At 35.7% G+C, this 14101-nt stretch overlaps 2 protein-coding genes across 4 annotated transcripts; one reads left to right on the forward strand and one right to left on the reverse strand.

Moving 5' to 3' along the window:
- Window positions 1-1710: 1710 nt before the first annotated feature.
- Window positions 1711-5004, reverse strand: PIG-T (phosphatidylinositol glycan anchor biosynthesis class T). Its single transcript, XM_028320537.1, has 3 exons — window positions 4701-5004; window positions 2257-3549; window positions 1711-2173 (listed from the first exon to the last, which is right to left on the reverse strand). The coding sequence occupies exons 1-3, from the start codon at window positions 4855-4857 to the stop codon at window positions 1953-1955; spliced, it is 1671 nt and encodes a 556-aa protein (XP_028176338.1). The 5' UTR covers window positions 4858-5004; the 3' UTR covers window positions 1711-1952.
- Window positions 4444-13087, forward strand: LOC114364393 (major facilitator superfamily domain-containing protein 12). Of its 3 annotated transcripts, XM_028320539.1 has the most exons (9): window positions 4444-4616; window positions 5656-5947; window positions 6030-6237; window positions 6315-6399; window positions 6916-7107; window positions 7199-7496; window positions 7654-7804; window positions 9681-9808; window positions 10336-10436. In XM_028320539.1, exons 2-9 carry the CDS (start codon window positions 5668-5670, stop codon window positions 10389-10391), a joined length of 1398 nt encoding a protein of 465 aa, XP_028176340.1. In that variant the 5' UTR covers window positions 4444-4616; window positions 5656-5667; the 3' UTR covers window positions 10392-10436. The 3 variants fall into 3 exon arrangements, with proteins under 3 accessions (XP_028176340.1, XP_028176339.1, XP_028176342.1); XM_028320538.1 differs by lacking the exon at window positions 4444-4616 and having other exon boundaries at window positions 5409-5947; XM_028320541.1 differs by lacking the exons at window positions 4444-4616; window positions 9681-9808; window positions 10336-10436 and adding exons at window positions 12346-12473; window positions 13014-13087 and having other exon boundaries at window positions 5668-5947.
- Window positions 13088-14101: the final 1014 nt, after the last annotated feature.

Here is a 14101-nt window from a genome sequence, read left to right on the forward strand (position 1 = left end):
TTCAATCGCGCATTTGCAAGACCGCACACTAGCTAAGGCATCTTTTCCCAACGCAACAAAATTGTTATACAATTTTCCGTATGCTGTTCTACAAACGGACGACAGACGTCCGGCTCAAAATGGCTTACTATTTGAATTAAAGAGACCTTACAGAAATAAAGAATATTCTCTTTTTTATAAAGAGCATCAGTTTATAAATCACTAATAATTCTCATTGACTCTTCCAGCTAAGCTTTTTTATCCTTCGAGTCAGTGGTAGGTTCACCATATTATGGCTGACATCGAACTAGCGACCCTCGAAGCGGTATTCCGATGCTGCCACTGTCAGGCAACTTGTAAGGGAACATAAATGCAAAACGGAGTATGAAAAACTTACGTTGACTCTGTTTGTTTTGGATCTTGATCCAGAATACTGCCTTCTCTTTCTGTTCTCTTGTTTCTCTTTCAGCAAATTTGCTTTTTCGGGATCGCTGTAGAGAAAAAATCATCAGTTCATTCAGTCTTCACTGCAGGAACACGACCCTCTCTAATTGACCAGAGGCAAGAGGATTTGGTCTACACTCCCCACGCTGGCCAGACGGGTTGGGGAGGCCTTATAATGAATATGTCACTTACTTGTTCTCTCTCTGAATCATTTCCTTGAAGACTTTCAAAACTGGGGACTGGGTTTCTTTGTCCGATTTCTTGCCATGTCTGGAAGAAGAAACTATTTAATTTCATCCTCATTCCAGCAGGATGTCTACTGCTGAACATAGGCCTCCCCCAATGATTCCCACATCGCCCGGTTGGTAGCGGCCTGCATCCAGCGCCTTCCTGCTACCTTTATGTATAATTTATTAAGATCAGCTTTCGCCCACAGCTTCATTCAAGTTTTTCACAGAAAATCATAAAGCTTATTTGTAATGTTTAATTGTTTTGAAATAAGTTTAAAAAATCGTACCTTTTGTTACCAATTTCCATATTTTTCTAGATGACATTTGACAAGTTTTGATCGTTACTCTTTTTTAAAAGCTACTGGTCAAAGAGTTTTTATTATGTGCATGTGGATTGAGTGATCCTTGCTTCAATCGTAACAAAAATCGAGGAAGTTTTACTTAAAATATGTTAAAACATTGCGATGAAGTTTAAAAATTTGTTAAACCTAAGATAAAAATGTTATGGCCAATAAATAGGAGCACTCATACCGCACGCTTTAAGAAAACGTCAACATGTTTATTTCAGAAAATAAAGCCTTTCCACTTCTTTTTATAGTATTGAAAAATTGTTAAGAATATGTTAAAACTATTAACAAATTCAGAAATTCCTTGCACGTCCCGTTCCAAAGTTATGACGATTATTTAGGATCACTCATTCGTACATACCCGCGTTCGTGCTTGAGCGTCGATGTGACGTCACAGCCGCCAAGAGCGCAGTTACCTCGACCGGGTTGTACACAGTCTGATGACAATGTAATGAAATGAAATGGTTTTAATTTAAAAATATAATTAATTATAATAAAATTACGGAATTATTTAAGTAATACTTTTTATTTAGATTGTTTTTGTAATTTGATAATAACAATAAGTTTTATTCAAGATCGAAACAAAAATAAGTTACTTATTTATGTAAAATATGCAGACACACATGTAAAATGTAATGTAGTAAAGAGATGTGAGAACCCTATGGTTGTGTGATTGGTCTAAGACCTATAGGTTTTTAAATTGTGTTATACTTATTGATAATGTTAAATATTCCTTTCCTTCTACATTAGGGTTTACATAAAGGCTTTGGCACCCCCTTCAATGGCAAAATATGCCTCTTCTTATCTATTTAACCACATATCTATTTAAACCTTTGTTTTAATTATGACTAGTAAATGCCAACTCTGTATCTTTCAATTTTCAATCAGTCAGCAACACTGGTAATTATGCTGTCATTATTATTATCACATTACTTCAGCTGCACTTTCCCCCTTAATCTCGTTTTCTTTTAAACAAATTCAGTAGTTTTTGTGTTAATGACACAGGAGTTCCAACTGGTTTCAGTACCAATTCTTTTGTGCATATGTTGTGTAGTGGGCCAAATGCTAAAGCAACTACAGTGCAAGCTAGACAGATTACATTGTATGGCATACTAAAGTCAGGAGTAGGCAAAGATACCATGGCACCGTTGGTCCTGAAGACTGCTGGATACCCTGAAAGAAATGTTAAATCTTTAATGAAAAGAAATAATTGTATTTTACAATATTTGGACATGTTTAATCTAAGTTATACTTACAAGGGCTGGAGGCATTGATCACTGAATCAAAAGTAATTCCCTCTATTGGCAGACTTGTGTAACTTTTGGCTATAGGCAGATTGGCAGAGATAAGGGCTGACCCAATATAAAAGCCATGATTGGCATCAGGTGGGTACTCTTGCCATTTCAAAAAGACAAACTCAAAGTCTATGGTGATAGTTGTTGTTGATCTTGCTGGTAATGACATCATAATTTCAAGATGGTATGGTCTTTGTCTGCTGCGTCCAGGAGAGAAGAACATTGATTTTATTAATTTGCTGTCTGCTTCACCATTTACCCTCAGAGTGCTTGTTTGTATGGGAAGCCACCATGGAGCATTTTCTAGTAAAACTACATCTATAGGAGTCCAGTGATTGTTAGTTATTTCTGTGACAATTCCACCAAATTCTTTTCCATAACCCAATACATATCGGTTGAAGTATATGGGTGGAGGTATAGGCATGTGCAACTTTTCTGTAGGATTTTGCTTAGCTCCAATGTTTACCATTTGACCATCAGCTTTTATATTGTATACTGCAAGGTGTGTGTCACTGCCTCCTCTTTGCGAAAGAACAACTTTATCTGGTGGAGGTGTCAGTGTAAATGATTGAGTGTCATTAGATGACACATCAACATAGATAGTGCTAGCAGAGGACAGAGGACAGGCTCCTGGCAATCCTTGGCCAAATAGTTTTCTGAAAGACCAGTCATTGCTGTTGATAATTTTATAATCATATACAAGGGAAACTGTTTGTTTTATCTCCACAAGTGTCTCCTTGCATTCTTTAGAGGCACATACATTCCTTACATGTACACCGATTGAATGATAGTTTGTATTGTGTATCATCCTTGAATTTAGTAATGCAGAAAATCCTCGACTCGATTCACAAGGCAGAAGTTTTTTCCAAGGTGTTAAATTTTCAGTACAAACTATTTCCCTGGGTAAAGATGCATATCTCAAAAGTAAATTACTTGGCGTAGAGCTCTTTTTTAATAAGCCAGTGGGATATAGTGCATCTTGTGGTGTGATAGTGTTAAAATTGTCTATGAAATTTAAGGATGCACAAAATAACCCAGAGAGGGTCGCACTTAGTTTCCGCCATTGCTCATCTATGTCGGTAACCTCTGGCGAGAACCATGCATATAGTTCAGCTCCAGGAGCCGCGTCTATGACTGGATAACCCCATTGTCTGTGTCTCCATTGGCCTTCTGTTAATGTAAGGTGTAGTTCATCAACTTGGAATCGGGAAATAATTTCACCTAAGGACCTCGGCGATAGATGTGTATGTGAAACTGAAAATAAAAGCAGNCACTTGATTTTAGCAATTCTGCGAGCTATGTCGGTTACTTTGGTTCTCCTGCGGATCTCCTCATTTCTGATTCGATCACGCAGGGAAACTCCGAGCATAGCCCGCTTCATCGCCCTTTGGGTGACCTTGAGCCTTCTTATGAGGCCCATAGTAAGCGACCACGTCTCAGATCCGTATACCATCACTGGCAAGTGGCAACACACATTGGTCAAATACTTTCGACTTGAGACACTGCGGTATTTCGGACGTGAGTATAAATGGCGAAGCTTCCCGAACGCTGCCAAGACTTAGGCTAAATAAATGATATAATGAAGGATGATAGATTATGATAACCCTTTTTCTCACCCTTTGAGTCTCAGTAAAGTTATGTTGCTTTACTGAGACTTCATAAGGACTACTTGAGAGAATCCGAAGAATCACGCTACACTGTTGTTTCATTTGCCCACACGCATGCACGTTCACGAACACTTAATGGTTCAATAATCCACCATTATTACACATTAATAGTCGTCTAAACACGAATTTAGAAAATAAAACAAAACTGCTATCATTTCATGACTATTCACATTCCCGCCAAGAAGTCATTTCGTCCTTTTTTTGCATTGAGAAAATTAACGCTTTGGTCGATGGGGACGACGGACGAGCGACCAGTGGGTTATGTAGCCACAAAGCATTGTATATCATGTTATAGTCTCCTTGATTTGATTTCAAATCCTCTTGCAAGGCGTGCGTACATCACTATGGTTTTGTCATTTGTCAATGTCACCCGTTTCATTCATTCATTCGTGTCAAAAAAAAAATCTTGTCAATTCTGTCTGCGATTTGTTGACGAAGAAAAGTGTATTAGTTTGTTTTGATAATTTTTATTCATACAAAGACTATTATTAAATAAAAAAAATAAGTACTACGTACAATTATTCATATACAGAATACATAATATAACATTAAGAAATAGTGATAGAAAACGATGAAAGTGAAATGAGTTACATTCTGTAAATACCTACTCGTGTGGTTGCGTTTGTTATTTACTTCCTACAAGTGCGTGAATATNAAAAGCAGACAATGAGTAGAGGCTTAAAAAGACAATGAAGTTTAAGATTTAAGTTGAAAGTATGGTTAGAGGGTAAAGCTTACATGAATTTTCTGAATTCACTAGAGTTGTAAACTGGAAGTAGGAATACAGGTGAGATTGAGGCAGTGGTTTGATAAATATTTCTTCTTTGAAATCGTCACCGTAAACAGTGGAAACAACGGTCAAGAAGACCATAAACGTTAAAAACGAACTAATCATTATTATTTCTATCAAGTTTCACTGCTCAATTCATTTAAAAACGTTTAGTTTTAATGAATACTTAATTTTTATTTGTATCAGTAATTTTTATCATTCGGAGCAAATGTCAAATTTGTCAACCTTGTTATTTTCCCGTGCGACTGCGACACAACAACAACGATAATGACGTGTATTTTTTTTATTTCGCCCTTCTTATTTTTTGATGTTGGCAATACATGTCGAGGCCGACTTGATTTGTTCCATTTTCAAGTTTCAAGTAAGACGAGTTACTAAATGGGACCAAGTGGGATTTTGTTGCTTTATTGAGACTTCATATGGACCACTTGAGAGAACCCGAAGAATCACGCTGCACTGATTTGTTTCACACTCATGCACGTTCACGAACACTTAATGCTTAATAATCCACCATTATTACACATTAATAGTCGTCTAAACTTGAATTTGATTTCAAATTATCGCCTCTTGCAAGGCGTGCGTACATCACTGGTTTTGTCATTTGTCAATGTCACCTGTTCATTCATTCGTATTTATTCGTGTCAAAAAAAACTTGTTGTCATTTCTGTCTGCGATTTGTTGACGAAGAAAAGTGTATTTGTTTTCATAATTTTTATTCATATTCATACAAAGACTATTATAAATAAAAAAAGAAGTACTACGTACAATTATTATTATACAGAATACATATACCATTATGAAATAGTGAAAGAAAACGATGAAATTGAAATGAGTTACATTCACAAGTAAATACCTACTCGTGTGGTTACGTTTGCTATTTACTTCCTACAAGTGTGTGAATATAATTAATGTAAAATGGATAACGAATTTATGGACATTTCAACCAGCTTCAGGCTCCAGCTCGGCTATGGAATCGGTCATATACTGAACGATGTTTGTGCTAGTTTGTGGTTCACATACTTTTTGGTATTTTTTCATTTAGTTCTGGAATTTAGTGCTTCCCAAGCTGGGAATTTGATGTTAATTGGGCAAATAGTAGATGCTGTATCCACACCATTTGTAGGTTACCATTCGGATCGCACTGACAATGCTATCAGTGCAAGATATGGCAAAAGAAAATTATGGCATTTATTTGGTAAGTTTCTATAATATTTGTTAATATCTGATTGTGTGGGTTTTGTAAGCTTTGTATTGATTATGTTTTGTATTTTTTACAGGGACTGCATGTGTACTAGCATCATTTCCATTCATATTTTCACAATGTATTGGTTGTTCAATGACTCATAAATGGGCGCAAATGTTTTATTTTGCTGCATTTATTCTAATATTCCAAATCGGCTGGGCAGCTGTTCAAATATCTCACTTAAGTTTGATACCAGAACTAGCTCATGATGACCATACACGGAGTCACCTGACGGCTGTAAGGTATAATTTCATACATTTAAAATTTATTTGCATGTAATTTTAATTGCCTCTTATTTATAAAATATTTCTGATTTTAGGTATGGATTTACTGTGTTTTCCAATTTATTTGTGTACATAATCACCTGGATAGTATTGCACATAACAGGAGAATGTAATAAACAGGTATGTTATATTTATGTTAGATCATAATTACTTTGTATAAATACAAACCGTCAAATTTCCAAATTCCATCAAAAAAGGGTAAAAATTATTTTAAATAAAGCACATAAACTAAAAAAGACCTAGTTGGTATTTAAAATAATAATTTTTATGGCAGATAATGCATTACTCAAAGCCACAGGATATAAGATAGTGCATTATCCAATATAATTGCCTAAATATACTGGATAATGTACAAAAATAGCCTTGTTTTGTCTGTGTTTTGGGCAGAAACATTATCAGTACTTTATTCAAGGTCAAAACAACAGACTTGTTATGTACCATACCTATAGGTAACAACTATGTCCAATTATTATTACGTTAAGTTAATGAATATCATAATAAAAGTATCTATCTAGTTATACACTTATTATTTTTAATAAACATTCTGATAACTATGCAAAGTTTCAATTCCGATTATGTCAAGAATAATGTTACACATTAAATTACTTATTTAAAAAATATTATTTTCGATTCCAGCAAGTTGGACCTGCAGATGCCTGGAAATTCAGACACATTGTGTATGTGGTCATGAGCATTGGAACTCTTGCTTCAATCATTTTTCATTTAAGTGTTAAGGAAAAATATTCCTATAGGAACCAAGATGAATTGATACAGAACAGTGAACGAGGAGCACATTTAGATTTCTTACATAAACCGTTATTATATCAGGTATGTTGACTGTTTACAATTCAGTTGCGCTTTTATGCTTGCACATTATTTTTAGTAGGCTCAATGCTAGCGTAAATCATTATTTTTTTAGGTTGCTGGTGTGTACATGAGCACAAGATTGGTAGTAAACGTCGCACAAGTATTTATACCCCTATATTTACATCGAACATTGGGACTGGCAGCACGAGCGCTGGCTGTGGTGCCTCTGGCGATGTATCTAGGAAGCCTGGCGGCAGCTGGAGCGCAAAGACTGGCCCCTAGGTCATTCACAAGGAAACTAATTTACTTTATAGGTTCCATATGCGCTCTAACTGGATTTGTGTGGATATATTTCGAGTATGACTATGATTACAAAGTGTACTTCATTTATTTAGTAGCTGTGTTAATAGGTTAGTAATTATGATAAGGGTTATCACTGGCAATATCACTACTCTAATTAATTTCTATGGATGTATCACTTTAATGAGTTTTACGTGATTTAATATTGTGATGATGATGTTGCCAAGCTAAAATTTATTTTTAATTATATCTATTGATTACTTGCAGGTTTTGGTGGAGCAATAATGCTGATGACTAGTCTTTCACTGACTGCTGATTTAGTTGGCGCGAGAACCGAGGCGTCGGCCTTCGTTTATGGCCTAATGAGTTTCACGGACAAGCTGGCCTGCGGAATCGCTATCGCTGTAATTCAAATGTAGTAAGTACACAGATAACATATGTATTATAATCATGTCTTTCCTGTATGGCATTGGTTCCCAAATGGTCTAGCAAATGTGCTGATGATGATGATGTTTTTAAAAATACTTTCCTTAACAAAGATAGAATGCTTTCTACTGCTGGACAAAAGCCTACACCACGGATTTCCACAAGGTAGGTGCCTCCTTTAGGTAGGTCATCCGGCGACATTTACTAAATCGCCGGTCCAGTGAATGTGTCGCTGGAAGACCAAGTTGAGGCATGCCTGCACTTATGTTTGCCGATTCGTGGTCGCCACTCGAGAAGTTTTCTGCCTGAACGACCATCAGTTCTACGAGCTGTCTTGAGAGTTGAGACACTGTCTGTAGTAAAGGCAAGATGTCGCGAGGCTGCAAAATGTTGAAAGTTAAAGAGGAACGAATTTCAAAGTGGCGTTCGCGCTAAGTTAAGCACGTCCCCTCCCTCAACCGCGATTACTTAATGTGTCTTATTTAACGCAAATACACAATTTTTATCAATAATAATAAATAAAAAATATTTTAAATATGTTTGATAAAGTTATAAGACTCTTCCCTTCGAGTGACGTCAATCTCCAGCGGCAAACTTAAAGCGAACGGATAGTAAAACCCGTAAAACATTTTCCTGTTTAATGTAGGTAGGTAGATTCGTACTAAGTAGTCCGTCACATTCGCGTGAATATAACCTTAATGGCATTTAAAATCGTAAGCATGATGTCAGTCTTATTCAATTTTCCTTATTTATTGCAATTTAGCATCTGTACCAACATTGCCATTCTGTTGATAAACGGAAATAAAGTTACTAACAGTGCAGTAAGAAGGTTCAGGATAGAATCTTCTACTACTTATAAGAGAACGTATCTACATCTTAAAGGCCGGCAACGCACCTGTAACGCCCCTGGAACTACGGGTGTCTATGGGCAACGGTAATCACACCATCAGGTGATCCGTCTGCTCGTTTGCCTCCTGTCACATAAAAAACAAATAAGAGTTCCTTGTCAGGACTACGGAACCCTAAAAATTTGATTTATGCTTATGAAAAGTTTAATATACTCTAATCCAGGGGTGGCCAACTTGATTAGACATAAGATCTACTGTTTACTAACGAAACCCTGGGCGATTTATCACTTACATACTTCTTGAAATCTTAAATGAAACAGCATAGTTTAATACACAATCATGTAGTATTTTTTGCCTTGCCACGATCGACTGGACTAATATTCGCGATCGACCGGTTGGCCACCCCTGCTCTAAACTGTTTGAACTGCATTTCACGTTGCAAAACTTTCATTACATATCTAACTTTATCAGGAAAACAGAAATGCCACAATTTAGGCGGTCTTATCGCTTAGATTTTATTCTAAGCTATCTTTATACAGGGTGTTAGGTAAATGGGTATATGAGCCGACACTAGCCCATGTTAACATAGGCATATAAATGGTATGGTGAAGTCAGAAATTTGATATCATGATTTTATATTTTTTAATTTTCATACTAAATAAATTTTATAAAATCCTATTTGTATGAAAATTGAAAATAATTAAAATGAAGATATCAATTTTCTGACTTCACCATACCATTTATATGACCATGTTAACATGGCTTAGTGTCGGCTCATATACCCATTTACCTAACACCCTGTATAAGGAACAAAATGCACATGAGCGAAGCCACGAGCTAAATCTAGTACTTAATGTAGTTAAAATATTGTTATTGTTGAATCAAAACAGTAGGTTACATAATACGTTGAGTCACTCAAACACGACCATGCAGCTGTATTGTCTGTATTGAGTCATTTGATATTTATGTAATCAGTAGTTGATCATGATTCATCCTAACATTTGGCAAATTATTTTCCAGCGCCGACGAAGCAGAATCAGCATATTACCAGAACGTGTTATCATGGGTGTGCGGCGGTGCTACGATATTGGGGCTCACATTTACGTTACTCCTCCCCAAATTCACGCCAGAAGTTATGATAATTAATGGTAAATATAAAGTTATATTTTTTTTGGATTCTAATAGTGAAAGAATTTTCAAATCGGTCCAGTGTAGTTTCTCTTCCTCTCATACAAACAATCAAATCTTTCCTCGAAGCCTAGCCGCAGACTACAGACCGATTGTGGGCCGATAGTTGGGTCAGGCTGTTAATTTTTATATTTTTATTTATGAAACAAAGTGCGCACATTACACCGATTTATCGGCCGATTCTTCATACAAATTAGAATCGGGCCCAACTATCGGCCAACTAAGTAAAAGTCGGTACTCTGCAATTAGGCTTATAATATTAGTATAGATAAATTAAAACACATTCACTTATCGAAAGCTACACCGGTACACAAGATAGTGAGATTGATCATTTTAAATTAATTAATTATTTACAAAATGCAATTGATAAACATACCTATTTGTATGGGCAACCGCGGGCTAGTAGGTACCCGCAACCGCACGCAGTTTTGTTGTGACTCAAAACGTAGAATCACCAACTGATTTTTATTTTGTTTTTTTTTTTCAGATTCTGCATCAGTAAACAACTCGGATGAACCGTCAGCTATGCCTGAAAATATATGAGCTGTGAAATCGTATTAGCAAAATTTTACTTAATTTCTTAGATATTTTTATGAACCAATGACCAGTGATATTATTCCATTAGCGTGTATTATTATATTGACGTAAGTGTGCGTAAATGAACTGTAAAAAACTTAATTTATGTAAGTAAGTAATTTATAACGATTTCAAAATAAAACTGATTTTAACAGTATTTTTTATTTTTATTTTACTAGTCATTGTTTACGCGGCAACGGTAACAGTAAGTAAGTACTTACCTACCAAAATAAAAATTAAAAATCGATTATTTTATTAACCCTGAGGGTAGAGGAATTTTTTCTGCTTAGTCCAAAGGTTAACTGTTAGAGATTGCCAATTATGATGAGGTACCTACTAATGATGGTGGAGGATGGTGGCATTAGACTAAATAAGCAGAAGAGTAGGTACTTACGAACATCATCTTATATCTATAAGCGAAATGTCACTGATTGAGTGATTGACTGACTCACTAATTATTATTACGAAATCTCAGAAACTGTTTAACAAGTGCTAGGAGTCTCAAATTTTGCATGGAATGTAGGCGCTCACTAAGAACGGATATTACGAAACTCCACCACTAGGGGGTAAAATAAAATAAATCCCCATTACGTTAAAAATAAAATCTTAATATCTATATATATAAAAGAAAGTCGTGTTAGTTACTTCGCTTATAACTCAAGAACGGCTGAACCGATTTAGCTGAAAATTGTCAGGGAGGTAGTTTAGAGCCAGGAGAAGGACATAGGATACTTTTTATCCCGTTCGAAATAAAAAAAGTCTGCTTATTTATTGACATTAAGGCGGAACAAAGTTCGCCGGGTCAGCTAGTAACATATAAACGGGGATTAATGAACTTTTTAGATCGGGTGCGGGCAGCCGCTAGTAGCTAGTTACTTACATATAGACATTAATAATAGCTTTGCGAGCATGAAATTGTTTGTTTAAAAAGACAGATACTGTTATAGTTTGGCCAATTATTAACTCACTCGTATCGTTATTTATGGCCTATTTTATTTATCGTTGTGATGTTTAAAAAATAGAAACATTCNACAGTTATAAGACTCTTCCCTTCGAGTGATGTCATATCTCCAGCGGCAAACATAGCGAACGGATAGTAAAACTCGTAAAACATTTTCCTGTTTAATGTAGGTAGGTAGATTCGTACTAAGTAGTCCGTCACATTCGCGTGAATATAACCTTAATGGCATTTAAAATCGTAAGCATGATGTCAGTCTTATTCTATTTTCCTTATTTATTGCAATTTAGCATCTGTACCAACATTGCCATTCTGTTGATAAACGGAAATAAAGTTACTAACAGTGCAGTAAGAAGGTTCACGATAGAATCTTCTACTACTTATAAGAGAACGTATCTACATCTTAAAGGCCGGCAACGCACCTGTAACGCCCCTGGAACTACGGGTGTCTATGGGCAACGGTAATCACACCATCAGGTGATCCGTCTGCTCGTTGACCTCCTGTCACATAAAAAACCAATAAAGAGTTCCTTGTAAGGACTACGGAATCCTAAAAATTTAATTTATGCTTGTGAAAAGTTTGTTATACTCTAAACTGTTTGAATTGTATTTCACACCATGCAAAACTTTCATTACATAATATCTTAGATTAATAAAGCCATAATATCTAACTTTATAAGAAAAACAGAAAGGACACAATTTAGGCGGTCTTATCGCTTAGATTTTATTCTAAGCTATCTTTATATGAGGAAAAACATGCACATGAGCGAAGCCACAAGCTAAATCTAGTACTTAATGTAGTTAAACTATTGTTATTGCTGAATCAAAACCGTGGGTTACTTAATACGTTGAGTCACTCAAACACGACCATGCAGCTGTATTGTCTGTATTGAGTCATTTGATATTTATGTAATCAGTAGTCGATCATGATTCATTCTAACATTTGGCAAATTTATTTTCCAGCGCCGACGAAGCAGAATCAACATATTACCAGAACGTGTTATCATGGGTGTGCGGCGGTGCTACGATATTGGGGCTCACATTTACGTTACTCCTCCCCAAATTCACGCCAGAAGTTATGATAATCAATGGTAAATATAAAGTTACATTTTATAGCCTATGTTCAGCAGATTATTTTTGGATTCTAATGGTGAAAGAATTTTCAAATCGGTCCAGTAGTTTCGGAGCCTATCCTTCCAAACTATCAAACAAACAATCAAATCTTTCCTCGAAGCCTAGCCGTAGACTACAGACTTTGTGGGCCGATAGTTGGATCAGGCTGTTAATTTTTTTATTTATGAAACCAAGTGCGCACATTACACCGATTTGGTATCGGCCGATTCTTCATACAAATTAGAATCGGGCCCAACTATCGGCCAACTAAAAAGTCGGTACTCTGCAATTAGGCTTATATTATTAGTATAGATAAATTATAACGATATTCCACTTAAACACATTCACTTATCACATTAAAATAGTGAGATTGATCATTTTAAATTAATTAATTAATTACAAAATATCTATTTGTATGGGCAACCTCGGGCTAGTAGATACCCGCAACCGCACGCAGATTTGTTGTAACTCAAAACCTAGAATCACCAAAAGATTTTTATTTTGCTTTTTTTTTTCAGATTCTGCATCAGTAAACAACTCGGATGAACCGTCAGCTATGCCTGAAAATATATGAGCTGTGAAATCGTATTAGCAAAATTTTACTTAATTTCTTAGGTATTTTTATGAACTAATGACCAGTGATATTATTCCATTAGCGTGTATTATATTGACGTAAGTGTACGTAAATGAACTGTAAAAAAACTTAATTTATGTAAGTAAGTAATTTATAAAGATTTCAAAATAAAACTGATTTTTACAGTATTTTTTATTTTTATTTTACTAGTCATTGTTTACGCGGCAACCGTAACAGTAAGTAAGTACTTACCTACCAAAATAAAAATCATTATTATGAAGGCAGAGGCAGACCCTGAGGCCCTGAGGGCAGAGGAATTTTTTCTGCTAAGTCCAAAGGTTAACTGTTAGTAGGTAGGTACTAGGTACCTACTAATGGTGGTGGAGGTTGGTGGCAGACTAAATAAATAGAAGAGTACTTACGAACATCATCTTCTTATATCTATAAGCGAAAAAGCGAAAGGTCACTGATTGAGTGATTGACTGACTCACTCATTACGAAATCTCAGAAATTACAAGTGCTAGGACTTTCAAATTTTGCATGGGGGTTCCTTTTAGAACGTAGGTGGTCACTAAGAACGGATATTACGAAACTCCACCACTAAGGGGGTAAAATAAAATAATCCCCATTACGTTAAAAATAAAATCTTAATATAACGGGGATTAATGAACTTTTTAGATCGGGCGCAGGCAGCCCCTAGTTACATATAGACATTAATAATAGCTTTGCGAGCACGAAATTGTTTGTTTAAAAAGACAGATATACCTATTATGTACTGTTATAGTTTGGCCAATTATTAACTCACTCGTATCGTTATTTATGGCTTATTTTATTTATCGTTGTTATGTTTAAAAAATATAAACATTCATAAATAGTACATTTATTTATTTAAGAAATAAAAGAGAAGAAAAAGAGTACCTAAAAAAATATTAAGAGGCGTGGGTAGGGTGCGTAAGGTTAAAGTGTCACAGACGACAACAGTGACTCCTTCCACCCTCCCACGGGTGAATCGATCCACAGTAAAATCCCCGC

Source organism: Ostrinia furnacalis, unplaced genomic scaffold (genome assembly GCF_004193835.3).
Source record: "Ostrinia furnacalis isolate ACB-3 unplaced genomic scaffold, ASM419383v2 OfSCF7395, whole genome shotgun sequence".
Classification (NCBI taxonomy): Eukaryota; Metazoa; Arthropoda; class Insecta; order Lepidoptera; family Crambidae; genus Ostrinia; species Ostrinia furnacalis.

Bases quoted from the DNA above. Each gene is read 5' to 3' on its own strand.
- LOC114364393 (XM_028320539.1), top strand. From the start codon at position 5,668: ATGGATAACGAATTTATGGACATTTCAACCAGCTTCAGGCTCCAGCTC. The intron at 7,108-7,198 runs GTATGTTGACTG...TTATTTTTTTAG, and splicing joins ATAAACCGTTATTATATCAG to GTTGCTGGTGTGTACATGAG. The intron at 7,497-7,653 runs GTTAGTAATTAT...GATTACTTGCAG, and splicing joins TTTAGTAGCTGTGTTAATAG to GTTTTGGTGGAGCAATAATG.
- PIG-T (XM_028320537.1), bottom strand. From the start codon at position 4,857: ATGATTAGTTCGTTTTTAACGTTTATGGTCTTCTTGACCGTTGTTTCC. The intron at 3,550-4,700 runs GTAAGCTTTACC...TTTTATTTTCAG, and splicing joins AGTGAATTCAGAAAATTCAT to TTTCACATACACATCTATCG. The intron at 2,174-2,256 runs GTAAGTATAACT...CATTTCTTTCAG, and splicing joins GATCAATGCCTCCAGCCCTT to GGTATCCAGCAGTCTTCAGG.